The sequence below is a fragment of the Chrysochloris asiatica genome, unplaced genomic scaffold (genome assembly GCF_000296735.1).
Source record: "Chrysochloris asiatica unplaced genomic scaffold, ChrAsi1.0 scaffold00064, whole genome shotgun sequence".
Classification (NCBI taxonomy): Eukaryota; Metazoa; Chordata; class Mammalia; order Afrosoricida; family Chrysochloridae; genus Chrysochloris; species Chrysochloris asiatica.
In genome coordinates this window covers 16000054-16027304 of record NW_006408582.1, presented here as the reverse complement: position 1 = coordinate 16027304, position 27251 = coordinate 16000054, and the positions used below count along the sequence as shown (strand labels likewise).

Here is a 27251-nt window from a genome sequence, read left to right as displayed (position 1 = left end):
ACTGCCAACTGAAATGCTGGCAGTTCAAACCACCAGCTGCTCTTCAGGGGAAAGATGTGATAGTCTGCTACGTAAAGATTAAAGCCTTGGAAACCCTATAGGGCACTTCCCCTCTGTCTTCTAGGGTCACTGTGAGACTTCACGAATGTCACTGGTTTTGATTGAGATATAATTCTTATTCTTCTGGAAATCCCTTTTGTCCCTTTGACATCCCATTTTATTTATTTATACCTATTTGCACTTAGGTGCCATAGACCTCACAAAAGTCTCCATGCCATTGTACCACTGGCATTTTTCTGAAGGGCTCAGCAAAGATTTCTTAAGGATGAAAATCTAATACCTTTCTGATTTCGCAGCCTGGTGTATATGTCATAGTATAAATTTAGAATCTTGTTGACTGACTCTCAACTTGAGTGTTACAACACAGCGATTGAGTCTAATTCACTCATGATATCTCACAAATAGTTTATTACTTATTCTCATACTATCAAAATGTCAGTAACTCACTTATAATAACATGTTTTTTACTCATTCAGCATTCACTCACTTGGATTCCAATATGCTTTCTTTCAAGGGGAAGGCCACAAACAAAAAGGGATGAAGTCACAGCTAAGCATATCTGCCCTTTGTCCCTGGATGTATTCCCTGCTCCTGAACATCATCCTTCACTTGTCTCCATTGCTTTCATGGCTCTGTAGGAAAAATAAAAATTGAGAACCACCGGTCTAGTCCGATCTCGCCTTAGTTTTATGGAAAGGAACTAGGACTTAGAATGTAAATTGCTTTACCCACAATCTCACAGGTGTTTTGAGAAAGTCCATTACTCCTAGTCCTAGTGTTTTCTTTAGTACTTTTAAACTGATCGTGAGTTCTGTCTCAATCTACATCCTTAGTAAATTAGAATTATTAAACATCTAACTAGTTGCTCCTCTGTTGTGGTTCCTATGAGACCGAGTATTTTGAGTGCCCTCAACAGAGCTGAGAGCCTGCAGAGAATGCCTTTCATATAACTATTTGGGGGGAGGTTGGATTTTCTAGCATGACCAGGATATCTTGCTGTTGAGAGAATCATTGTTCCTCTTCCTTTAGGGTACTCCAGCTGATGAACTTAACAGATTCTCGCTTGGCTCAGGCGGGTAACGAGAAGCTCGAACTGGCCATGCTGAGCTTTTTTGAACAGTTTCGTAAGATCTACATTGGGGACCAAGTGCAGAAATCCTCGAAGGTAACAAGGACTCTCATTGGCTCCATTTAGTTCTCACTTCTCAGTTGTGGAATTGCTGATAGAGGGAAATGGTTGATAACACTTCAGATACAGCTTCTAGATTATAGGTATCAGGATAATCCAAATATCACCTCTTAGTCTGTAGAATTCTAGGAGACTCATCAAAGAACTGAGTTCATGTCTCTTGTGCTCCTTATGCTTAAGGATATTCTTCTTCCCCCCCAAATTGACAATTCTTAGTTTCTATGTATGAATTTGTGTTTGTAACAGCAGAATGTTTTGGCAGTCTTTTGTAATTTCAGGGTCCAAGGGGGCCAGTGAGTTATCTAGTACCTATCAGTATTCGTTAATACTTAAAAATTATCTCATCCCTTCAGTAAAGTCTTCTCCAGCATTGTTGTCCATTTACTACCAACATCTTACCCCCTGAATGGGGACAAAAATAATATTGGGATATGACTGTTCTAATCCTTATTTCCCACTTACTTTCTCTTCACTTAACACAACACCAGTTGTACCGCCGACTCTCAGAAGTTCTGGGCCTGAATGATGAGACCATGGTCCTCAGCGTCTTCATAGGAAAAATGTAAGTGTTTTACTTGCCGTCAGCAAGAGTCCCTTGCAATCCTGTTGCAACTGTAAAATGTGATCTTGGCCTTGTGCTGCCAGTGCCTTGGTATTCCAGAATTGATCGTTTGCGTCAGAAAATTGTGCATTTGAGTGTGTGACAAGCTGTGCTTAGAGATATGGCCCGGCCCCAGAGCATTCCAGGCTTGTACAGGCAAGGATTTAATTTTGTTCATGTAGAATCTTTTCTTCAGCCTCTGGAATCATGGGTGAAACCTTTTTCATGGCATTAGCAAAATGGACCTACATCTCCCCAGTGGTTGGTCACCATGCTGCCAGGGATGCCCAAAGTAGGCATTCACTTTCTGGTGCTGATTGGCACTAGTTACACCCCACAGGAGGAGAGTCCTGCTTTTAAAAAACAGGCTTCTCCCTCTCAAGAAGCATTACCTTTTGAGGGTCATGAGTCTCCAGCATCTAGTGATATTGTTTGAACTTTTTTAAAAGTTGAATCTCCTAATTGGCCCTTTTTCTTTTAAGTTATACCCTTTTGGTTACATTTCCCCCTTTTTTTAGGAACTCAACCTATTAAAGCACACACCAGAGTTATATATATTACCCAGGGCTGTGTGCAAAGTGACATTTTACCTCCTTGAAACTCCAACTATCCCAATCTTAAACTCATATTCAAGAGCTGGTTAATAATTTGTGATTAATAAAGCAAAAGGGGGTCTAAAGGACTCTCCCAGCCAAGAATCCAGAAGCAAGGGCTACTAGAATTCTGCAGCTGACAGTGGATGGTGCAGGTGCAGAATTGCATACGTCTGCATGTTATCACTGCCGCAGAAATCTCTTACCCTTGCTGCAGAAATCAGCCCTGGAGTGCCCCAGAATTCCAAGGGCCTGGGTATGGGCCAGTGTAGCTTTGGAACCAAGTAGTGAAGATTATCTGAAGGATAATTTTTCTAGTCAACCAAATGTAAGTACGGAGATTTTATACCCATTTTTTGTGGTCGTGATGTCTGTGAATTGGTGATGGAGGTGTGTGGTGACTTTTGATGGATGATTTTCTTCTTCTCCCAATCCTCAAAGAAACTGGAGAAATCAAAAGTGTCTTTTGCTTTTTTTTTTCTTTTTGTTCTCCAGCATCACCAACTTGAAGTACTGGGGCCGTTGTGAACCAATCACCTCCAAGACACTGCAGCTACTCAATGACCTCTCCATTGGATATCCTTTTCTAAGATTGCTTCTGTGGGCATGCCCCACTATAGAAGTCATGGCCTCTTGCTGTTTCCACTTTCATTTTAGTGTGTACACAAGGACTTTCCGTTTTCCAGTGAGCCAACACAACCTAATAGTTTACTACACATTTTTCTCTGGCTTCTCCTACAGTCTAGATATTTCAGATCCATCAGATCTATCTCAAAGGTGTACGTATACACTCTGTGTAGGCAATACTGTAAACCTTCTTGGTTTATCCTATCAGCTGATTGGTAAAAGGATTCTAATTGGAAGTTTTGCGAGAAAGGGAGTGGGCACACGTCCTCTTAACTTGGAGTAGGTTTACTAGAACTGTAATTCTCCCAAAGATCACATAACTAGTACCATCCTGAATGTATAGGAGAGAAATTCATTACATACAGTGGGTTAAGACTTAATTTTCTCTTAGAACCCTTCTTGAGAAAAGATGCCCTAGGATGTCTGTACTCTTAAAACTAATGGGATTTATCTGTTTTCTTACAAATTAGAGTTTGTCAGTTAAATATTACTTAGAAGAGAACAGTTTTTTTTCCCCCTACTTCAGTGGTATGCTTGGGTAGTTAAGAAAAGTAAGATATTTGGGTATGGAGTTCATAGTGAAGAAATAAACTTTATTTTATCATGGAAAGTTTCAGTTTGCCTTAAATATTTTGCTTCTCACTTTCCTTGACCTTCTCCCTTTGTCTTCACATACAGTAGTGTAAGGAAACTAGTGAAGCTTAGCGCCGTACAGTTCATGCTGAACAATCACACGGTGAGTAATTTACCCCTTTGTCCTGGTTCTACACTCCAGCCACAAATGCATGCACACATTTTTAGTACATAAAGTAGATTTTTAAATGGAGTTCTTGGTGCTGCTACAGCCAAAGTCTGTGTTCCCTAACTCATATCACATTACCAGATTAAAAGTTTTTCCCAAAAGTTGATCTGCCACATTATACTTAGTACCATTAGAGCTCTTCTTTGGGAACCAGACCGTCTGAATTATGGTGAAGTACCCTACTACTTACATTCATACTTCAGATAAATTGCAGGTATCAACATTAATGGGGAAAAATACTCAGATCCTTGAGGAATGGCCATTAGTTTGAGAGAGGGATCGGTAATCCCTAAATTACTGGCTTGCGTTCTACCTCTAATCCATGTTTTTAACATGTTTTCTTTTTTTCAATAGAGTGAGCACTTTTCATTTTTGGGCATTAACAATCAGTCCAACCTGACAGACATGCGGTGTCGGACTACCTTCTACACAGCACTTGGACGTCTCCTCATGGTGGATTTAGGTACTGCAGTAAATCCTAGCGGCTCACGAAGTAATCTGGCAGCGTTCTAAATTTATTTGAGAATAGAAAACTACATGTGTGGGAGGTCTTTTCTATTGTTTCAACAGTGACCAAGCGATCTGCAAGAACAGATCGTGCTGTGATGGTCCTTATAAAACTGGAAGTGAATAATAGTATGCACTTACAGTTTTCATCTGATATGTAGTGGTTTCCAAATTCTCTGCATTACCTCATCTATAAAATACAAGGATTAGAACTGAGGTTCCGAAATGCTTCTCATTGGCCAGAAACCTCACCTCATGTTGAAGTGGAACCCCTGAGACAATCAATAAAATGTTTTATATATAACTCAATTCTATAGCACCTATGAACCAGGAGGGCTTAGTCACCTTTCTAACTCTTATAATATTAATACTAATTATAAAACCATCCAGGTTTATGAAGGGTACAAGGGGAGGGGTTGGGACTGAGTCAAGCCTCCACATGCACCTAACTCACCATACCCAGTCTTCTCAATTGGCTATAATTCTCACATAAGAAAAATAAAAAACTTAATATCTTACACACATATCAGTCTCTGATTTTATGGCCCATTATTGAAAGCAATGGGACATGCCTGAACCCAGATGATTTCAAATCTATGTATACATTTTGGTAGTGGATCTTGGTGTGGCACTGTAGAATAAGCACTGGATTGTCAGCCACAAGGTTTGTGGTTCAAAACCACTAGCCACTCCTTGGAAACCCTGTACAGCGTCAGTAATAGTCAGAACCGACTCAATAGCCCTTAACAACATCATGCATACATTTTATATATATTTTACTCTTAAAAATTATTATTAATACTCATTGTTGAATGTTTGATATAAGGGTGACACCTGGGTTGTTTTCCTTCCAGGAGAGGATGAAGATCAATATGAGCAGTTCATGCTGCCACTGACAGCAGCATTTGAGGCAGTGGCCCAGATGTTTAGCACTAATAGTTTCAACGAGCAAGAGGCAAAGGTGAGTCCTTCAGCCATTGATTGACTAGCTTCTGACTGAGGGCATTCCTTGCTAGATATTGGATTAATTAGTACTGCAGAAAATAATGATTATCCATAAACTAACCACTGGTTTAGATTTTTGTTTAATCTCTTGATCATCTGAGATTTTAAAATAGAAGGATTAGTATACATTTACAAATTCTTATTTTTATGTTAAAAGTTTACTCCTACGCAACTCTTAGGATGATTTTTTTAATCTAATTTTTTACATGTATTACCGTAAAGTTATAATTTTCCCGTTGGGTTTTTTATTTACTTTATTTTCCAATCATATATGCTACATTTTTTTATTTTCCGTGCTTTCTGTTTTTTCTTGATTGGTCCTAAAAAGAGTTTTGTCAATTTTACTAATCTCTGGGGGAGAAAACAACACATTTTTTTTTGCTTTGTTTTAGTTCTGTTTTATCTGTGTTTTCTATTTCATTCTTTTCTACTCTTAACTTCATTTTCTTACATTTTCCTTGGAGTTATGTAATTCTAGTTTAACGTTTAAATCCTTCTTTCCTTATGTAATTTAAGACTATAAATGTCCCTCTAGTTACAGTGTTTAACAAGTTTTGATACATAACATCTTCGTTTATTCATTCAGTTCATTCATTACATTTTCTAATTTCCATTAAGATTTCTTCTTTGACATGTGAGTCATTTAATGGGTTTTTGAAATTTCCATAAACATGAGAATTTAAAAGAACTTATTAGTTACTGATTATTGACTCTCAGAATTAACATTACTTTTGTTTTCCTTCTCTTTTTATTTCACACACACCTGCTCTCTATGGCCAAATCAGCAGAATACTGATATTTGTAGGACTTTGTTCAGTGTTCTTACGGACACTGAGGCTGAATTGTAGCGCCACCAATCGTCTTTAGAAAACCTATCTCCATGTCGGCGGGGCAGTCACACAGCAGCATCACTCTGTCCAACTCTTTCTTTCTTCTTATGTGTGTTTTAGATCTGAAATGTATACTATTCAGACATAAGAGTTACATACATATAACACATAAGAAACCAATATCTAGGTCTTCATTAATTAACATCAGTGAATAGCAGCCATCACATTAGTTCAATACAAAGTAAATAAAATTAGCATAAAGAACAATCACCTGGACTCTGAACCAACTGTGTCCCAAATGTTTGACAAGCTCTCTTTAACAAATCTTTGATTGACCATATCTTAGATGTGAACATTAAATTTATGGTGTCAGCTTAACAATAGCTCAGTTTGCTGTTAGCAGGTATGCAGTAGCTTTAAAAGTTTTCTTGAGAAAGAGTTATGATTTGATCATGGATATGGAGTCTTAGTGCATTGAATCCTAAACCTGACCCCTTCTGCTACCTAGCAGCATGATCCTGGGCAAATTACTTGACCTCTTTAGGCTTCATCTTTGTTTCTTAAAAGGAGAATAGTATTTTCTTGCTCTTAGATTTGACACCCTAGTCTTGTTTCCAGACACCCAAAGCAAAGGGTCATGTACCAGGTTGACTCTCCTCTTTGCCTTCCTTTTGGCAGACCTGCATTTGAGTTACTTATGGTGTTGACATTTTGTGTTAGTAGGTACAGTGCCAGGTCTTCGCTTATGTGGCTCTTTTACCTCTTGAATGAATGGACTTGTTTGCTTTTCCATTTTTTCCGTACGATTTATCACTTTAATGTCTCCAGACTTTATTAGCTTTTACTTTTGCTGTGATGGGCCAGGAACCATTCCATTTTCTTACTATAATGAGAACATTTGTAAAATTTATTTTCTAAGTGAAAAGATTTCACTCTAGCATGATTCAGTATAGTTGGGAAGGAATATTTGTTAAAATCATAAGAAGAATTTGATTGCAGAGATGAGAATTCCCCGTCAGGTGGTTATAGGCTCTGTTTTTCTTCTATTTTAACATGTTTTTGCCTTCTACTACAGCGAACTCTAGTTGGCCTAGTAAGAGACCTGAGAGGGATAGCTTTCGCCTTCAATGCCAAGACCAGCTTCATGATGCTGTTTGAATGGATGTATCCTAACTCAATCTAGGAGCATACCAGCAAGCTTAAACTGGAGTGTGAATGGGGGATGAAGTCATTGGGAAAGGAGGAGGGGAAGGAAGGTGTGGCAAGGCAAAGAAGATATAGTTATTCAAAAGACCTGTCACATGCGCCCTGTAATTTTGGATCACTCCACCAATGTTTAATGACATCATGTCTGCTCTAGTCAAGATTGGGAAATGAGTGAGAAGGAAGATTCCAGATTTCACTTTGTGGGTCCCAGATATAAATGCCTCTGGAACTATCCCCTGTGAATTATTGCACATGCATCTTGCTACTCTTAGTAAAGAGAGATAGTTCTAGCTTAAAAAGACAGCTTTATTAGGAACTAGTAAGTCTAATCTTATTACTGATTTCATAGCCTTAAATCATTTAAAATCTGAATACATCTGTTTCTCCAATAATTATTAGAGGAAATAGCCGTCTCTTACATCATAGAAGTAGTTAGAAGATAAATAATCTTGAAATACATTGTGCTTTTCAGAAGAAAGGCACTGTGTAAATTAAATGTATAGATTCCTGTTACAGGCTAAAGGGACACACAGTTCCTTGTTAGCATCTTCAGGTTAGAAAGGCCTCAAGATTAGCAAGAGAGAAGAGACAAGAAATGAGAGAACTGTAATTTGATTGTTTGTGCTTAGCTATTGCTGAGTCATTATTTTAAATTCTGAACCTTTCTAGATTTAGAAATTCCTCCTTAGCTTCTCACTTACAGATATCCATCCTACATGCCAATTCTCCAGCGAGCAATTGAGCTGTGGTACCATGATCCAGCCTGTACCACGCCTGTGCTGAAGCTGATGGCTGAATTAGTTCATAATCGGTAAGCAAGAGAATTTCAAAAGGCATAGCTGCCCTTTTCTGTGAGAAAGGCCTAAAAGAATTTGCTTTTTAATCTAATGTTTCAGGCAAATTATGACAGATAAAGAAAAATGCACTGCTGTTAAGATATGAAAACCTATCTCTATGTGTGTATGGTTTGTTTGTTTGTTTGAAATAGCAGTGTATCCAAAGAAAGCTTTGCAACTTGCAGAAAAGAAATCACTTTAAAAAGAGTCTCAAGGCATCCATTTTTATGAGAAGTAAAATCAGCAGCCAAGATTTTAATATCCCTTTCCCGGAATGTAAAAGTTAATATTTGGTAATGATGCCATATCCATCACATTTTATATAGACAGCTGAGAGTGGTATGGGACGTTATCAGAATACTATTTCTTAAGAAAGGTATTCAGTAAGCAAATTGGAAAAAAAAAATCTTTTTTGCTTTCTTTTTAGGTAAATCTTTACTACCTAAAAAGGGATTTCCATTGTACTAAATTTTAGACTTCCCCTACAATTTAGGTATGGAGACAAAGAAAAACTGGCATCTTGACTTTCTAGAATTTCTGATACATGTATCTGCCTCTCACGGGACTCCTGCGATTTAATAATATTTAAAACTACTTAGTTAAGGGAGTCCAGGTGTGATGCTGTAGGATAAGCACTGGACCACAAGATTAGCTTGAAGCGCAAGGTTGGAGGTTCAAACTCATCAGCTGCTCCTCGGAAACTCTATACAGGGCAGCTGTGAGTCAGAACCAACTCAGCAGCACTTCACAACAACAACATTTAAGGGGTGTTGAGGAATACTCAGGCTGTAACCTCCCATGAGGGGAGTTACTCCTTTATAAAACACATTTTGAACCATCTACTCTTTGCCAAATACTTTTCCTAACTACTGTGCCAGATGAAATCTCTGCTCTTTGCAATCTGTGGGAGAGACAACAACAAAAATAAAACACAGAAGTATCAGACGATGATAAGTGCTATGAAAAAATAAAGCAAGGTGATAGAGAGGAACTTAAAGAATAGAGAGTTGGAGAAGGCCTCTCTGAGGTGATATTTAAGCTGGGATCTGAATAACAAAGATTCTGGCAGCTTCGTAAATATAAAGGAAAAAGAATATTCTGAAACAAAGGAAACAACTGCAAGAGTCCTGAGATGGAACTCTGAGACAGAAAAAAATGCCACTGTGTGGATAGGGGAGGCCACAATAGACTGTAAGCCAGAGGGGTCTGGCAGAGACCAGATGGTATAGGACCTAGTCAGGCAGTTGTGGGGAGTGTGCCTTTTATTCTTATTGTGGTGGTGGTGGTTATGTGCCACGGAGTCAGTTCTGATTCATAGCGACCCTGTACAGGGTTTCCTAGGCTGTAAATCTTTATGGGAGCAGAAAGCCTCATCTTTCTCCCATGGAACAGCTGGTAGTTTTGAACTGCCGACCTTGTGGTTCGCAGCCCGATTTGTAACCACTACACTATCAGAGCTCCTTATTGTGGTGGGAAGGAAAAAGGAAGAAATGTTCTTATCTTGTGAACAGAATCAGAAACTCAAAACTAAGATTATAGTTTTTGTTTTTTTTAATTCCATCCCTACCTAACTTGTAGCATTCCAAGTCCCTTTGCATGTTTTTTCTTATAAAGTGGTAATATTCCTTGCACCCTTCTTTAGTTGGCACTAAAGCCATAAAGTAAGGTGTAAATTGTCTGAAGGGCGCAGATTAACAATACCAGGAAGTGACTGTGGAAGACACTATAATTTAATTTAATCAGATGAAAATAGAAAATTTTAAGAGTAATTTTATCTATTACTTCCTTTTTTGGTACCTTTAAAAATGTTTTTGAGCAGCAGACCCTGAGTCTAGTTTGTTAGTCTTCCAAGATATATCATTGACTAAATATCTTTGACTAATTTGGTTTCTTTCACACTAGAATAGGTAATCTGCACATTTTCATGCAAAAGTCATCATCCAAGGTACTCATATGAGAACCTGAAGTACCCCAATCTCCCAGCAACCCATCTTTGACATTTTTTCTTTCTTATCCTCTGCTCAGATCTCAGCGATTACAGTTTGATGTCTCTTCCCCCAATGGCATCTTACTATTCCGAGAAACCAGCAAGATGATAACAATGTATGGTAAGTATTTTTGCAGCCCCGCTCAGTCACTACACTGTAAGCAGTTAGGTGGGTCTCGGGCCAACGCTGGCAACAGCCAGGACAGCATTTCCATGGGTTGGTTGTGTTCCTCATAGGTTTGTATTAGAGTACCAACTGTTCCCAAAGGTCTTTCAAGTAGGAGGGTTGCACTGGTATGTATTTCTTCTTGTGCGCTGTTGAGTTAGTTTCAACTCATAGCAACCCACATACAGAACTACCCCGTAAGATTTCCTAGGCTGTAATCTTTATAGGTGTAATCTTTATAGGTGGAGTTCTGCTGTGGCACTGTAGGATAAAGCACTGGACTATAAGTTCGGTCGTACAGACTTACCAACCGATCCTTGGAAACCTTACACAGGGTCGCTATGAGTCTGAACCAACGCAACAACACTTCACAACCACAGTCTTTATGGGAGCAGATTGCCAGGTTTTTCTCTCACAGATCATAGTTATTAACTGACAGATCAAATGCTGGTGGGTTTGAATCTCTGATCTGTCAGTTAATAACCACTGTACCACAAGAATTCCTTTGGTATACTAGGAGGCTTCAAAAAATTCATGGAAAAGTGGAATTAAAAGATAATAGAATTTTTCCCAAAACTTTTCGAACCCCCCTTGTATACTGTGATATAATAAGTATACACATTTCTTTAAATACAAATTTTATATTCTGTATCTATGTAGGCAATCGCATCCTGACACTAGGAGAGGTCCCAAAGGATCAGGTCTACGCACTGAAGCTCAAGGGCATATCCATCTGCTTCTCCATGCTAAAGGCTGCACTCAGTGGGAGCTATGTCAATTTTGGAGTCTTCCGTCTCTACGGAGACGATGCCCTGGACAATGCTCTTCAGACTTTCATCAAGCTGCTTCTCTCTATTCCCCACAGTGATCTCCTGGTAAGCCTGCAGCTCAATGACAGCATGTAGCCCCTCATTACAGTCAAACTTTTTTTACCTGAAACTCTTAACTGTGACTGTTTCTCTTGAGAAATTATTTACTAGCTCCTTTTTGCTATAACTAGGTCTTTTGGTTTCCTAAGTTGGAAAGCACTAAGCTATTATTTAAGATCTTGTTCCCTGCATGTTTAGGTGCCCAGTGCCTCACCTGATTTTCTTCCTCCTCTTCTCCCACAGGATTACCCCAAGCTCAGCCAGTCCTATTATTCATTACTGGAAGTCCTGACCCAGGACCACATGAACTTTATTGCCAGCCTGGAACCTCATGTCATCATGTACATTCTCTCTTCCATTTCTGAGGGACTTACTGCACTTGGTAAGCATCTAGGCTTGTTTGGGTTTATGTGTTTTACCACTCAGCTGAATTGAGAGGAGAATCTCATACCACACCAGTGTCCAGCTAGATCACTGCTCTAGGGAGTTGATTGTCACAACAGAGTACGGAACTCATGACTCCATTCTTGTTCAGAAAAGAGCTCTTCATCCCTCCTAAACACCAGACATACAGTGCTGTGTACTGAGGATATACTAATTCAACAACACACAGTTTCCTGCCTTTAAAGAGCTATGTGTCAGTACTCAGTGGGGTGAGTATAAAGTGCTGTGGACACCGTCAGGAAGAATACCAAAATTCCTTGTTTTGAGGAGGCAAGTCAAGGAAGGCTTGCTTGACTTACATTAACATCAATGCTTAAACATAAATGTGTCATCCAAGTTAGTAAGGGGGAGGGTTCCTAGCAGCAGGATTAGCAACAATTTAACACCTCTAGGTTACCTGTGAGTTGGAATTGACCCAGCAGCGATGGATTTTGGGAATATGAGTACAGAAGCGTTGGCAGAAAATGAAATGAAGCTGAGAGATAAGCAGGGACCAATTTTGAGGTTATAAAGGGGACCTTTGCACCATATTAGAAGAGAGTTTAGACTGTATCCTAAGGGCAGTGAATGCTGTGATTCCTGTCAACTGGTTCCTGTCAGCTCTTTTGTTTCCAAGCTGCTTCTAGTCATGTTAATAAGTGTGTGTGGGTTCAGAGGAAAAAACACATTTTTACGTTGTTGTTGTTGTTATGTGCCGTGGAGTCGGTTCCGACTCATAGCGATAGGGAGTCTGCTGTCAATCTTTACGGGAGCAGAAAGCCTCATCTTTCTCCCATGGAACGGCTGGTAGTTTCGAACTGCCAACCTTGAGGTTCACAGCCCGATTCATAAACACAAAGTCAACCAAAAAAAAAAATCAGTGTATTGCAAATGCACATAGAATGACTTTGGATTATCTATCTACTGGGCTATTTCTTTGATACACATTTACTCCCAGCAAGGTGCATAGCTATATCTAGTACAGTCCAGCTAAAGTATCTGACTTTTCTTCGGAAGGCTGATAGTTTCTTGAAAACTGAGGAACCTCTGCATAGAGTATTGTCCTGTAGGAAGCAGATTGGCTTAGTCTTTCGAGGCCCATGACGTAATCCTTTGTCCTGTGCCTCCCTATAGAGTTCTGTCCACAGTTGTGCTGCAGTATCCCATTGGTAAAATGCATGGCAGAGTCTGTAGCTTCTTCCCTATCGTCTCCCCAGAGATGCCTCATAGATAAATGCTACAATACCACAGTCTCACAAACTGTAGATGTCTTAACACTATTTAGGTTTGATGGTGTCCCACAAGTAACTTAGCGTATAGGCTCACATCTCGGACTTCTTCTCATTAGCAGTGTGACTGCTAATTACTAGCGGTGTGATCTTTAGGCAAGTCACAAAACCTCTCCAAACTTGGGGTCCTCATTTGAAAAATGGAGTACCACCCACCTCATAGAGTTCTTGTGAGGATCAATTAAAGAGAAAACTTTTAAGGTACTTAACTCAATATCTGGCACAAAAGAAGCATTTACTGAATGTTAGTTATTATTTTGTTATTTTTTTATGAAGCAAGAGACATCCATAATGCATTGATTCAATGTCCATTATTATTTATACTGTCTGTTACCACACACTCTCAAACTTAGAAATTAGGCCTTGCTAAGATATAACAGGAGGCATCATAAGGAATGGCCTATGCTGAAGTGGCTACAATTCCCAGTTTGACTAGGCACCACTTTGGGGTCTCAGCTTAGACCAATGGAAACCATGTTTGCCCAAGTGACCACCAGCAGCTCAGTATCGATACTTTACTCCATCTTCCCCTCTGTCTTCCAGATACCATGGTATGTACTGGCTGCTGCTCCTGCCTAGACCACATTGTGACATACCTCTTCAAGCAACTGTCCCGTAGCACCAAGAAGAGGACAACACCCCTCAACCAGGAGAGTGACCGTTTTCTGCATATCATGCAGCAGCATCCAGAGATGATCCAGCAGGTAAGGAATTTAAGGATTAGGAGACAGCGAGGGGTGTTCTGTGTTCTACAGTGAAAGAAATCTTTGTACTGAGAAGAGGGGTAAAGCAAGATGAGTTTGACCAATATATCAAATTGCTAGTGCTGGGATCAAGTTGCTGTAGTGGATATTTAGATCTTGTTGATACAGAAAAATCTAGGGGTGAAAATCATGTTCTAAATTGTTTTTCCAAGTGTCACCATGCCATCCTCTATGCCCTGCCCCACCTCATAAGCACAATCTTCCTTCTGTGAAAACCATTCTGTTAACCTTATGCTAAATGGATCCTGGGTCAGCAGTATCCATTCTTCTTAGAGCCTGTAGTACCATCTGCAAAACAGGAACAAGAATGCTTAATTGAAGGAAATAACTGAAGATGCAGAGAGATAACTATATACTTGCCTTCGAATTATTTGTATGCAAAGTCTTTTCAATAATCAGACTTGAAACAACTTAAATACAATGTTAGTTAAAAATAGATAAAGAAATGGGTTAGTTAGTATTGTAACTAGCCTCACCTTTTTCACATTGTTCCTTATAAAGCAGTGAAATAATTCACATCCCAAAAAATGTTACAAAGCTGTCTCCTCAGAGACAAGTACTTGGAAGCAGTAATGCAAGGCAGTATTGCCTACTATAATTACATTTGCTTGACCCCATCTCGTTCCCTATAAAAATCAGGGTGAACTGGGAAAGTCCAATTTTAAATGAAATTCTCAAGCTAAGATAAAGAACAGGAAAGGAAACATCTGAGAACAAAAATTTACCTCAAAACAAAATAAAATGGAAATTCATAAAATGTTTGTCTGGTGTACCCTAGACAGAAAAGATCTTCACCTGATTTGGAATCTGTCATTTGTAATCTCCCACTGAACCACACACTTCCCAAGGTCACTGCCTCATTTCTCCATTCCAGATGCTGTCAACGGTGCTGAACATCATCATCTTTGAAGACTGTAGGAACCAGTGGTCTATGTCCCGGCCCCTACTTGGCTTGATACTACTTAATGAAAAGGTAGGAGAACCAGTTCTATGATGCCCACAGCCACAAGTGGTAGGAGGCACATATTTAGCTATCAGTTTTCCAAAGCACTATGAGAAATCCCTACAAAAACACCCCAGAGTGGTGAAATGGAGAAACACCCATTTACCACACATAGCCTACTCATGTTAGAACATCAGCTGAATGTAATTACATAATCACTTAAAACTGTTGGATGTCAGCACATATGGTAGGTAAAGGATGAGGAAGTATTTTCTTTTTAAAAGTAAGAGAAATGCTTTTAAAGGAGAGACTCATACCTGAAGGTCAGAGCACCTTTAAGATCTAAGTTCTAATTCCAGCTGTACCGTAAGTGAATGTGAAGAAGTAATTTTGTAAAGTCTCAGATTCCTATAAAAGAAGCATCTAGAACAGATGGTGCATTAAGGTGATTTATAAAATTTTAATTCTTTTTTGTTAAGTACAAGGGAGACAAGTTATCCTGCAAATGCTTGCCTTACAGTTTAAAAAAAAAAAAAAAAAGAGTTTCTAATTTAGATTCTCTGTTGAAGAAGAACATTCTTTCAAGCCTGCTGATGATGGCAGGCTCATCTGCCTTTTCCCCATCCTCTCCTTACCTCTGTCTTACTCCTTGCCCCACAGTATTTTTCTGACCTAAGGAACAGTATCGTGAACAGCCAGCCACCAGAGAAGCAGCAGGCTATGCATCTGTGTTTTGAAAATCTGATGGAAGGCATTGAGCGAAATCTTCTTACGAAAAACAGAGACAGGTGAGTGCATAGTGTCTTGCCGAGAAATCACTGAAGCAAGAAAGAGATTCTCTAGTCTTTGCATACTCAGATCTGGAGACCATCTAATACCCCATGCTGTCCAATAGAAGAGTGAGCTACATATTTTATATTTTACATTTTCTAGGAGCCACATTTAAATAAAAAGAAAACAGGCAGAACTCACTTAAATAATGCATTGTACTTAACCCACTGTATACAGAACATTACTGTCAGTTTATAATTAAGATAAAAATAATGGAGAATTTAAATTCCTTTATTTGTATTAAGTCTTCAAAATCCTTTTTCTCAATCATATGCTAATTTTTCATCAGAAATAACTGATTTATATTTAGATTCCATAAAATGTGTACTTAACAAAGTAAATTCCCATACCTAAGTTATTCCAAACACACTTAAAAGTTTCTCAGTAGCTGAATTGAGCAACAGTATTGTTGGTTTTTTGTTGGTTTTATTACCCTTATTATTAAAATTAAAGAGAATTTTAAATTCCATTTCTTAGTTGCAGTGGCCACAATTCAGGTGCTAGTAGCAACATGTGGCTCCCATACTGGACAGCACGGAACTAAGCCATTGGTCTCTCGGCATTAAGAAATGATAGAGCTTCATTCTCTTACTGCCCCACTTGGGGATGAAGGCTACTTCCTACCTCTGTCAGTGAGCCAGCCAGCTTAACTGTAACCCCAAGACCAGATTCTTTCTATGCTACCATGAGCCCAACATGGCCTGCAAGGCCCCATATTTAACCAGATCTCTAACTCTATGAAGTTTCTAGGTAGAAAAGGAAGCAAAACTAACCCAGATTTCCCTTTCAGTCAATAGGGATTAGCTGATTTTCTAAACCAAACCCATCAGTTTATATATTCTGCTTCTCAGTAGCCGCCACTAAACACATTTTAGACAAAGAGCTTTTCCTTCCACCTACCCCCCAACCCACATGCATCCTCTCTGCAGGTTCACCCAGAACCTGTCAGCATTCCGTCGAGAAGTCAACGACTCGATGAAGAATTCCACTTATGGCGTGAATAGCAATGACATGATGAGCTGACACCTCCTTGGATCCGACCTGTACAGAGCAGCGTCCCTTTGGTCTGGCCCAGAGGGGTGAACTTTACAAGGGAGAGGGCCTCGCTGATCCTGGCTCCTTCCTCCAGGGGTGTGGGGGAAACAGCGAAGGTCAGCTAGCTGTTTCCCAGGGAATAGGGGTGTGACTGCACTCACTGGGGGCAGGGCGCTGCTGGTTCCTGGGGAATTGGGTGGGAAGGGTAGTGGGAGGAGATAGAGACACAAATATGTGAGACTCCAGCCCCCTCCTCCTGGGGCCACCCAAGTGGGGAGAACCCCCAGTGTCCTGCCACAACCTGCCTTGTATAAACATGTACATTTTTTCATAACATTTTGAACAAGGTTTATATTGACTCAAGTTTAAAACAAAAAGTGTGACTGAAAAATTTTTACAGAGTCTAGTGCACCAATGCTGATGTGAGGGGGTTGTGTGTGCGAGTGAAGAAAATGTGTATTCTGGTGGCCTGAAGCTTTACTGGACAAGGATGTGTGAAAGTGCAGAGATATATTTAGTGACACAAGTGTAGAGAGGCAAAAAAATTAAAATTCCAAATGTATATTTTTTCTTATTGCCCTTTCCTTGTCCCCAAAAATACCACTTCTTGTTACTGTATTAACCCTTGTTATTAGGAACTCTAAGCCATGCCGGAGCGTCATCCCTCCCCCTATAACCACAGATGCTGCCCTACGTCCCTGGCCTCTTGCAGTGACAACTCCAGCTACAAGTTTTTGATGTTTTTACCTCCATACTTTTTCCCACTTTACCCTCATCCTCAACAGATGCCTCTTGCTTTTAAAGTCCAGTTTTAACCTGTCAATTTAAGGTTCTTGGTCTCTGTAAAGATGGAGACCTGAGAGAGGGAATAAGCCAGTTCTACTGCTGAGCAACTTGGCTGAATCCATCAGAGGCCCAGTTGCGTGTGGCCAATAACTTTTCCGTCTTCCTCAGCCCTTGAGGCAGTGTGTGTGGATGTATGCATGTGGATATTTATATATACCCTGCACTCGTGAATGTATGAACTGGAGGAAGTTACTACAGTGGAGGGGGTTCTTAATAACAAGGTCTGCCTAGCATGAAGTATTTAACATTATCCCACCTCTTTAAAAAAAATATACATTTTTATAAAATGAGAACCATAATAAATGTTTTGAATATTTAAAAAAAAAAATAATAACCTACAGAGGAAAATTAATGGAGAAAGCTATTTGCCTTGTACTTTTTCCACAATTGTTGCTGCTAGTTGTACGCATCTCTAGTTCAGCTCTTGCCCATGGGACACTCATCAATTAGGTTTTATTTTTATTTCTCTCCTCTACCCCAGAAACAAGCCTGTTAATTTTTTTTTCCTTCTCCCCTGGCGACTGTGTGGTGAATCCTTTCTTGCGTGATCAGGTTGCGGATAGACTTGTAAGGGTGTTTGCTGCATACAGTGTAAGCATTGTGACCGCCAATAAACTTCAATGGTTTCTACTGACCTGGTTTCAACAATCAAATCTAGTGTGTCTATAGGGATATGTCTAACTCTCTTAAACACATAAAGCTATTGTAAACATGTCTTCTTAATCAGTAGATGGATGATGGGGTGGGGGGGCCTCAACCTTATAATTTCCTTTGAAACTGTGATTAGTTTAGTTGGATATGTATGTGTGTGTATATATATATATATATATATATATGGAGCTCTGGTAGCGTAGGGGTTACGAATCGGGCTGCTAACCTCAGGGTCAGCAGTTCAAAACTACCAGCTGTTCTACGGGAGAAAGATGAGGCGTTCTGCTCCCGTAAAGACTTACAGCCTCTGAAACCCTGTACAGGGTCACTATGATTTAGAACCGACTCCATGGCACATAACAACAATATATGTGTGTGTGTGTATATATGAAGGAGCTCTGGTAGTACGAGTTGGCCGCCAACCTCAAGGTCAGCTGTTCGAAACTACCAGCAGTTCCACGGGAGAAAGATGAGGTGTTCTGCTCCTGTAAAGATGTATAGCCTCAGAAACCCTATGCAGGGTCACTATGAGTTGGAGCTGACTCCAGGGTACTTACAACAACAAATATATATATGTATATGTGTATATATCTCAATCATATGCTGTTGTCTACAGCTGTAAAAGGTAAGCTACTCTACCTGACCTTTTTTTTACTAGTTTCCATAGAACAATACAATTACCAGCAGAATAGTAATAATTAAAACCCAACTTTGTTCATGTTCTGGCATCTCTAATGTGGGCTAGGTTTTCTTATTTGTTGTTGTTAAGTGTCATCGAGTCGGTTCTGACCCATAGCCACCCTGTATAGGGTTTCCAAGGAGAAACTGGTGAGCTTGAACTGCCAACCTTGCAATTCAAATGGCTTTGCAGTCTGGTGCATTATTAGACCCTGACAAATTCAAAGGCAGATGCAGAATAATTTGCAAACCTCACAAGCCAGGTTTATTAAATAAACACTATAGTTCACAAGGACTATATCTAATGTTTCTACTCTATAGTTCCTAAGTATGAGGGAAGTTGAGTGCCGGGAAGATTGAGAAACATTAGAATACAGAGTCTAGTGAACCAGTGCTGGCAGTGGTGTCTGTATTTAAATCCTATGAATCACAGGTTAAAGTATCACTCTTGTCTACCTCTTGATACTCTACTGTTTTGATTGACTCTTTTTGTCTGCCGGGTACAATTGGCAGTCCTGAGTTATTTCAGAGGCAAAACAATTTTGTTAAACTGGAAGACAAATGGTGGTGGTGGTGGTGCGCCATCAAATTGGTTCCAACTCATAGTGAACCTGTGTAGGGTTTCCAAAACTGTAAGTCTTTACGGAAGCCGAAAACCTCATCTTTCTCCCACAGAGTGACTAAGTAGATTCAAACAGCTGACCTTGTGATTAGCAGCCCAACTCATACCCAGCTCCTTGGAAGGCGAGTAGAAGTATTTATTATCATAGTCAGATTCCTTCTCTAAGCTTAATGGAAATATAAAATGTAAAGCTTAACTAATATGGAAAACACTCCTGCGACATGCTCCTAGGACCTAAAATTCTGATTTAGGTCTGTTATGTGTCATTGAGTTGATTTCATCTCATAGCGACACCCTGTACAGGGTTTCAGAGGAGAGGCTAGTGAGTTTGAACCTCCGACCTGTGGTTAGTCTAGTACTTATCCTATAGCACCACACCAGGACTCTGATTCAGGTCTAGGACTAAAATAACTCACAAAGTGTGAGCAAATGCACTGAGAGGACAACTGATGAGCAAAGTCTTACATTTCCCTTCCTTTCCACAGAGGCAAGAAACATGGCCAAGATGGTATTTTCAGTGCAGCCCTAAATGTAGGCCCATTCCAGCTAGGTGCCATTGTTAAATTCTCCCACAACCCCAACAGACTTTTCAAACAGGACAACTGTTCCCTCCTTAATTGACAATTATGAGGGACCATAAAAAAGGAGTCATATTTTTGGTCACAAATGATCAATTATCAGCCATTTCTTAATGACTCAACCTAAAAGATGTGAAAGTCAATTGCCAAATTATCATGTGAGGTTTTTTTATCAAGTCAAAACATGAGTTTATTTAGAGGTTTCTGTGCCACTGTGTTCATTAAGCTGTGTCTTTACGTGGTATTTCCTGACACAAACTATACCCTAAATTCTAAACTGTAGGTTACTTCATTAGATTATATATATGTATTTTGCTACCTCAGCTCAAGAGTTATATGTTGTGGCATTGTAGGTTAATATGCTGGACTGTAAGGTCGGTTTGAACCACAAAGTTAGAGGTTCAAGTTCACCACCTGCTCCATGGGAACCCTATATAGGGTCGTTATGAGTCTAAGGCACTTAACAACAACAACAGTAACAATTCCCATTATAATGTAAATCAAAGAAAAAAGGTATTTGACCCAACATCCCAATTTTAAGATTTTAGATTTTAAGAAGCAGTGACGTTGAGCAGAAGTGTGGATTGTCTAATGACAGGTGAGAACCTACTCAGAAATAATAGTTTTAACATTCTGCACAAAAAGGACATTTAATCCCTATGCTGGAAAAATACTGTTTTAGTGCCCTGTTAAATTTCAAACAAGTACAGAAACAGATGAAATTCAAACTCAAATGATTACAATTCATAGTGACCCTATATAGGTTTTACAAGACTGTAAACTTACTCTGAGAGCAGACAACCTCATCTTTCTCCCGGTTTGTGGGTTTGAACCACCAACCTGCAGTTAGCAGTCCAATGCCTAACCACCAGGGCTTTTACAAAAATAGACCAGTTCTAAAATATCCTTGGGCACAGGGTTATATGAATTTAAATCTAGAAAGCCAACTCCCTTGTTGTCAACTCAATTCTGACTCATGGCAACCCTCTATGTTACAGAATAGAATTGCTCCATGGGGTTTGCCTGGCAGTTATCTTAAAGGAAGTAGATAACCAGGTCTTTTCCCACAGTACCACTCCATGGGTTCAGAGCACAATCTGAAGATGTTTTGGTATAAAATAGTTGAGCATAAACCATTTGCACCAAAACACCTCTCTCCTATTTGTCACCAGTCTTTACCCCCTCAGGATTTTTGTCTAGATCTACAAATCTAAATTGACTTCTACCGAAGTGCCAAATGCCAAAACAAAAAGATTGTTACAGTGAACTTGTAAAAATCATAATTCTGCTAGGCACTGTTGGTGAAGTCAGGTCTGTTCTGACTCAGAGTTTCCAAGGAACAGATACTGGCTTTGAGCTGCCATTCTTGTGGTTATCCGTCCAATGCTGATCTACAGCGCCACACAATCTGATAGGTTGTTAAGAGCTGTCCATTCGGTTCCAACTCTTAGCAACTGCATAAGGTTTCCAAGGTTTGTAAATGTTTACAGGAATAGAAAGTCTCATCTTTCCAATAGGTGGTGGTGGTTATGTGCCATCAAGGATGTTCTGACTCATTATTAGTCTGTACAGGGTTTCTGAGGCTGTAAATCTTAATAGGGACAGAAAGCCTCATCTTTCTGGTAGATTCAAACTGCTGGCCTCTGCAGTTTTAGCTGAACTTGTAACCCACCATGCTACCAAGGTTCCTTTCTGATAGATGATAACGGTTCAACATATGTGCTGTGGAGTCACCCTTGGAAAATGTAACTACTTAAAAAAGTCCTAGTTTTTGAAATATTTTAAAAATAACTGAAGGATAAAAATGTACTCACCAGTCATAATTAAGCAGCTGCCAATTAAATGCTAGATAATAGGGTACTATGGGTCGGAACCGACTCGACAGCACTTAACAACAACAACAACAATAGGGTACTGGTAGGATACTGCAGGATAAACACTGGACTGCTAACCGCAAGGGTGATGCTTCAAACCCTATAGCGGGTCAACTATGAATCAGAAGCAACTTGAAGACAACATTGGAAAGGATTCTTGCCTCAGTAGCTTGTGTTCTAAGTGTATTACATCTATCTTAGACCTCTTCCATATCCTAAAATTCACTGGTCACCCACTTTGGAGTGTTTCTGGAATGGTGGGTCAACTGAAGAAATTAGCTGCCACACTGGGACATTAGACAGTTTACATGGAGAGTGGAATCCAGTTTGTAATAATACTCTCCTCAGAAAACTCTCGTGGGTCTCAGGACAGTCTCACTGCTGTCCTTTGTCATTTGTTCATTCACCAAATACTTGTTGGTAATAATTTCTTGTTAAGTACCATCCAATCGGTTCCCACTCATATGTACCCTGTATAGGGTTTCCAAGGAGTGGCTAATGGGTTTGAACCACTGACATTGTGGTTCAACCTGACCTTACAGTCCAGTGCTTTATCCCACAGCACTACACAAGGACTCCTTGGTAATTACTACAGCAACAAAAAAGCAGAAATCATTCTCAGGGCAAATTTATTTCCACCCTTCTGCTTCCTGTGAGTAAGATCCCTCAGTAATACAAAATACAAGCACTATTGACAATAGTTTTCAATTTTGAGACAGACAACTCAGTAGATGTAAGCATGCAGCATCACTTACATGGCCCAAACCATCTCAGTGCTAGCTTGCTTTTGCAAAGAAGTGAAGAATGACAAGTGGGAAATCTCTCCCAACACCTGCTACTGGATGACAAATTAAGCAAATCTGCATGTTTGGGTTCAAGGTCTGAAAGACACCCAGACTCTTGTTGTGAAGTCGAGTCGGTTCCAACCCATAGTGACCCTGTGTAGCGTTTCCAAGGAGCAGCTGGTGAGCTTGAACCAACGACCTTGGAGTTCAAACGACTGCGGTCTGACTCATTAGACCACAGCGCCATACCAGAACTCCATCAGGATAAAAACTGACTAATAGACAATGGATTTGACCTATACCAAAGCTCAGAGAGGTCACTATAGAGTCTGGTAGATACACCCTACAGCTAGTCAAAGGACAGGAAATTATAAAGCACTTTTGAAGTCTGAAAACACAGTGAAGGTAAATCATCCCATCAAGGACTGAATTCACTCTGGAAAAAGTTGGAAATGCTAACTAAAATAATATAAATGAACCACTACTAGTTTTTTAAGAGTATGTTGTTATGTGCCGTGGAGCCGGTTCCGACTCATAGCGACCCGGGCTTACGGGAGCTGAAAGCCTCATCTTTCTCCCGTGGAACAAGTAGTTTCGAACTGCTGGCAGTGAGATTAGCAGCATGATTTGTATTTTTCAGAAATCAATTCCCCATTCTTTTAACACCTTGCAGTCCAGAGTGTGTACCACAAAGCATACCAAACTATAAACTGTCAGCAAACTTCAGCTAGAGACCTGTAACTGTCACCTCTAGCTCCATGTCCTACCTTCACGCTTTTCCCGGTCTGCAGAATCCTTAGCCTAAACCTCCAGGCCCTTTGTCCATCTACCCTTTCAAGACCGGAAATTGAGCCTCACATCCTCTAATGTGACTTTTACTAATCCCACTTCCTGGCCGTCTACAACCAAAATGTCTTCCTTAGGAGTCGGGAGCAGGCAAAAACTCATGATCAATGAAGAGGATGTGCTTTGTCGGGTGTAGGGAGAGTGCAGAGGATGGTGGAGTTTAAGAGAAGCCCCAGCAGAGACGCCAAAGTGACTAGTGTGGGTGAATTAAACTCACACGGTTGCCATAGACTTCTACTAGAAGGAAAGGGAAGAAGCTGCTGGCACCATCCCCTAGGGACCCTGCGTAGAAAAAAGGGAGAGAGCTCTTGGCCGACCCGGCTTGACGTCCGCAACAATCAATCGTTGGCAAACAGCAGTCAAGTTACAGCCCGAGATAGCCAAGTTTTCCCCGGAACTGATTCTCCGCGGCCCTCCAGTTCGCCGACATCCTGCGGCCTGCTCTGCCATCACGCCTGCGCAGACAGACCGCTCCCGAAGTCGTCTCTGCGCCGTCGTTTGCCCCGCCTTCGCCGTCCTGCGCAGGCTCAGTCAGGTATCCTTTGTAAGCAGTAGGTTCTGATGCAGCTGAAAGGCTGAGAATTTGCTTTCTGGTTGCCGTCGAAGTCGTTCTTATTGGGGAAGACTTGAGGTGAGCTATTGTCGCTCCCCAAGCCCATCGATCCGAGTGCCTGGTAGAAGCTCGAGTCCACGCGCATCGTGGTAACCATAAAGGCGATGAGGCACAGGGATAAAGGCCTGGGTCCCAGCCTTAGAAGAACTCAGTGGAAAGGATGGTTACCGGGCCGCACGGTTTGCTCTGGGATCACGGAGCACCCAAACAGCTGAACTAACCGGTTGACGGAAACAGACTCAGGTGCAAATGCATTAAGGAATGAACACCCTGTACTTCTCTCTGGAAAAATCGTGTGGCTAGTGGGAGAGCGCTAGTTACGAATCGGGCTGCGAACCTTAAGGTCAGCGGTTCGAAACTACCAGCCGCTCCGCGGGAGAAAGATGAGGCTTTCTACTCCCATAAAGATTTACACCCTCGGAAACCCTGTACAGGATCGCTATGGGTCGGAACCGACTCGATGGCATTTAACAACAACAACAGTGGGAGAGCACAGCCCTTTAGGTCTGGGTGAGAGTGGAGCGCTTTCTTGACTGCAAGCGGGTGGGATTTGATGCTAAAAGCAGTGAGTTTCCAAAGGCCACTATGCAACCTAATGATCAGTCTGCTTCAGAAAGGTCTGTTGCACCCTTTGAAGAGACCAGCTAGTCAGTATTAAGGACTTCAAGACAAAGACTCCGTGGTGAGAGTTGAGAAATATTAAAGGAGGTGGAATCAAAAGGATTTTGTGACCAGTTGAATGTGGAAAGTGAAGGAGAGGATTCTAGATGACGCCCGGGTTCCAAAATAAGATGGGGTCGCGGAGCTAGAGAACAAAGGAGAAGGTCTGGTTGGAGGAATGAGGAGGGAGAAAATATCCAGGTAGGAATACTCAACAGGAATGTAAATATAACCATTGATGTCCTGGATTTGGAGGAGAATGTAAAGAGTAAGAAAAGCCAAGAGCTGGGAACAGAACCATAGAGAGACATGTTTAGGAAAAGAGATGGAGAAAAACTAGCCAGAGTAGTGTTCCAGAAGCCAGGAGCGTGCAGCTGAGTGAGGAACTATACCACACACCTCAGGTTAAGTGCACTGAACACGAAAGAGTGCCCATTAGAATTTAATGTTGAGATGTACTAATTAGGATTGTTCATCAAATATTTCTAGCTTTTCTCCTTGTAAGAAAATGGTAAGGTTTTTCTTCACTGGCCTGCTTTGAAATTAAACATGACCATGTGACTTACTCTGGTCAATAAAATATTTCTTGGAAATGATAGGTGTGATTTCCAAGTGGAAACTTTAGAAGCTAATGCTTAGTTTGCACTGTGCCCTGCCCACTGCTGGGTCAATTTGAAAGCCTCCACAGGCTGGGTCTTTGAGTGACTGAAGCACATTCACTATCAGTGAATGTCAGACAGTATAATCAGTGAGGAATAAACTTCCTGTGCTTTAAGCCATGAGAGATACTTGTTCCATAGCATAACCTATGCCATTGTAACTGATCCAGGCACCAGCTGAAAACCTTTGCAAGAGCAATTTCAGTGAAATGGTGGTCACTGAAACCAGAGAGCAGTGGTTGAAGAGAATATGCTTAACCATGAAGGAAGAAAAACATGGTGTGAAAGCAACAGTGAAAAGCTAGAAGAAAAGGGAATTTGAAAGGCCCCCAGTGAGATGAATTGGCAAGGTGGTAGCATCAGTGGGCTCAAATGTGGCAACAATTGTGAAGTTGGCCCAGAGCCAGGCAGTGTGTTTTGTTCTGTTGTACATAGGGTCGCTATGAGTCGGTACTGACTCCATGGCACCTAACAACCACCACCATAGGAAATAGAGTCCTGGTGTGGTGATGTGGGTTAATGCGCTGGACTGTAAAGTCAGTTTGAACCGCAATATAAGCGGTTTAAGTTCACCAGCCACTTCTTGGAACCCTATACGGGGTCACTATGGGTCAGAACCAACTCAACGGCACTTAACAACAACTCTTAGGAAATAGTGCAAGGGCCCACAAAGATAGACTTCTTAGAGGAAAGTCAGGGTTCTGGCAGGCACAAAGAATCCTCCTGGGATTAAGAGTTAGGTTGGTTGCTCATTAGAAGGCAGAGTAGAGAAAGGGAAAGGGCTTAGAGTAATGACTGAGTCAAGAGGAATCATGGCAGTGAGTGTCCTGTAGAGATGGCAAAGAGCTTGGCGAGCCCGAATCGAACTCTAATCCAAACATACTTCCTTGTTCTTCTAAGTAGAGCACCTGAGAGATGTAAAAATATAATTCTTAAAAAATAATACCTAGCACACAAAACCTCAAAAAGATAGAGGAAGCACTTCCCAATTCATTATTTACTGATACCAAATCATGCAAAGACATGATAGAGGGACAAAAAAAAAACAAAAAAACCCTCAGACTAATTGTTGTTAAGCGTTATAGAGTTGGTTTTAATTAATAGTGATGCTGTATAAGGTTTCCAAGGCTGTAAATCTTTATGGGAGCAGAAAGCCTCATCTTTCTCCCAAGTTGCTCAAACTGCCAGCCTTGTAGTTAGTAGTCCATTGCTTATCCTATGGACTAATATTCTTGTTGTTAGGTGCCATCAAGTCAGTACTGACTCATAGCAACCTTATGTACAGCAGAACAAAACATTGCCCAATCATGGGCCAACCTCACTATTGTTGCCACACTTGACCCCATTGATGCTGCCACCTTGCCAGTCCATCTCACTGGGGATCATACTCTTTTTTTTCTGACCTTCCACCTTACCAAACATAATATCCTGCAGTGACTGGTCCCTCCTGACAATATGTCTGAAGTATGAGAGACGAAGTTTGGCCATCCTGGCCTCCAAGAAGCACTCTGGCTGCACTTCTTCCAACACAGATCTGTTGGTTCTTTTGACAGCCCAAGGTACCCTCAATATTTTCCTCCAACACCATAACTCAAAAGCATCAATTCTTCAACGGTCTTCCTTATTCACTGTCCAGCTTTCACATGCATATGAGGTTATTGAAAATACCATGGCTAGTCCCTTGTACATACAGATGCCAATATACTTAACTGTTGATAAGCAGAAAAATTCCATCAGTATGTAACAAGGATAATATATGATGACCAAATAGGATTTGTCCTCGGGATGCAAGGTTGGTTTAAGATTCAATGAAAGTCATTTACCATATAAACTAATGGAGAGGGAAAAAATGATCATATCTATAGATAAAAAGCAT

General features: G+C 40.6%; 1 protein-coding gene across 1 annotated transcript in view; it reads left to right on the top strand.

The window, feature by feature from the left end:
• XPO7 (exportin 7) overlaps window positions 1-18043 on the top strand; it is a 136088-nt gene extending 118045 nt beyond the window's left edge. The window contains exons 14-28 of the mRNA XM_006864413.1: window positions 1090-1225; window positions 1738-1811; window positions 2939-3019; window positions 3743-3806; window positions 4227-4335; window positions 5234-5340; window positions 7290-7378; window positions 8124-8231; window positions 10282-10364; window positions 11070-11284; window positions 11522-11660; window positions 13534-13694; window positions 14629-14727; window positions 15358-15485; window positions 16458-18043. Coding sequence (XP_006864475.1) covers window positions 1090-1225; window positions 1738-1811; window positions 2939-3019; window positions 3743-3806; window positions 4227-4335; window positions 5234-5340; window positions 7290-7378; window positions 8124-8231; window positions 10282-10364; window positions 11070-11284; window positions 11522-11660; window positions 13534-13694; window positions 14629-14727; window positions 15358-15485; window positions 16458-16551 — 1687 coding nt within the window. The 3' untranslated portion in view covers window positions 16552-18043. The remainder of the gene's footprint in view (window positions 1-1089; window positions 1226-1737; window positions 1812-2938; window positions 3020-3742; window positions 3807-4226; window positions 4336-5233; window positions 5341-7289; window positions 7379-8123; window positions 8232-10281; window positions 10365-11069; window positions 11285-11521; window positions 11661-13533; window positions 13695-14628; window positions 14728-15357; window positions 15486-16457) is intronic.
• The last annotated feature ends 9208 nt before the right edge of the window (window positions 18044-27251 follow it).